The 1,282-nt window shown below is 44.0% G+C and overlaps 1 protein-coding gene across 1 annotated transcript in view; it reads left to right on the forward strand.

The window, feature by feature from the left end:
• Nucleotides 1,096–1,282, forward strand: part of LOC109828958 (universal stress protein PHOS32) — a 5,040-nt gene continuing 4,853 nt past the window's right edge. Inside the window, 1 exon segment of the mRNA XM_020395978.1 lies at nt 1,096–1,280. Coding sequence (XP_020251567.1) covers nt 1,199–1,280 — 82 coding nt within the window. The 5' untranslated portion in view covers nt 1,096–1,198.

Raw genomic sequence — 1,282 nt, forward strand, 5'->3', positions numbered from 1 at the left:
TTGGATTCTTGGGCTCCAACATAAAATTTTTGACTCCGCCCCAGGCTATAAATTAATCATTATACTGGTAAAATATTTAGACCAAATTCATTGAGGGTATTATTTTAAGGATAAATTTTTGAAAACAATCCTTTTGTAAAGTTTATGAGTAAAATCGACATTCTCCAAAAAAAAAAGTAAAATCGACCATTTTCATCACAACTTAGATGAAAATGGTCGATTTTGCTGTAGCAGGTTTTTCGAATTACACGAGACTAATAGTCCCGTGTAGTTAAGGCAGGCTAATCCAGCACGTCCGTGACAACTCCTTCGACTCAATCATGGACATCGAGAAGTAGATCCGCGCCACCTTCAAACTCCAAGCACTAATCCTCTCCCACCCCAACTCCTCCCTCCCCCTCTCCACCCTCGACTCCCACTCCTGCCTTCGCCTCCGCCCCCTCGCCGCCGGCTCCTTCCTCCTCCACCACCCCCACGCCTTCCACGTCTTCGACCACCGCCAGCTCTAGGCCGCCTACCCCCGCCGCCTCTCCAAATCGGACGAGAAGTCCGGCGCCATCAGTCCAATCTCGCGGACTCATCCTTAAGACTCAAGAAGCTCCTCCTCCGCGACCTCGGCCTGCCCGACGACTTCGAGCACTCGATCATTTTGGCCCACCCCTCAGCCTTTTGACTGATTGCCTCGGCCACAGAGGACGACCCGAGGGCCAAATTCGTGGAGGTAGTCGCGAGATCTGAGATAAGGAAAGAGGGATTTATATATTTTAGTCCCGTCCATTTGGTTTGACATGCTAATCTTGGATTAGCACGCCTTAACTACACGGGAATACTAGCCCCGTGTTGTTCGAAAAAACTGCCACAACAAAATTGACCATTTTCATCTAAGTTATGATGAAAATGGTCGATTTTGCTATTTTTTTTGTGAGAAGATCGATTTTGCTTATTAATTTTACAAAAGGTTTGTTTTCAAAAATTTGTCCTTATTTTAACGCTAGTTAAATGATTTATGACTCCATTAAAATTTGAAAGCTAATATGACAAAAAAGGTTTCCACGCTCTTTGAATATCAAACAAAAAGAAAGAAAGAAGAAAAGAAGCAACAAACTTCTTACTTTGCAATCATCCCTTTATAACATAATTACCCCTTTATTCTAAAGCCAAAAAAAACTTAGCAAAGCAATCAGATATTTCTTTTATAATGGAGAGTTTGAATGAGGATGTTGAGGAGTACACGTGGCGGGAGGTGATGCTGCCGTCGCTGATCCCGGTGGTGTCGGAGCCG

The sequence above is a fragment of the Asparagus officinalis genome, chromosome 1, assembly GCF_001876935.1.
Source record: "Asparagus officinalis chromosome 1, Aspof.V1, whole genome shotgun sequence".
NCBI classification, from domain to species: domain Eukaryota; kingdom Viridiplantae; phylum Streptophyta; class Magnoliopsida; order Asparagales; family Asparagaceae; genus Asparagus; species Asparagus officinalis.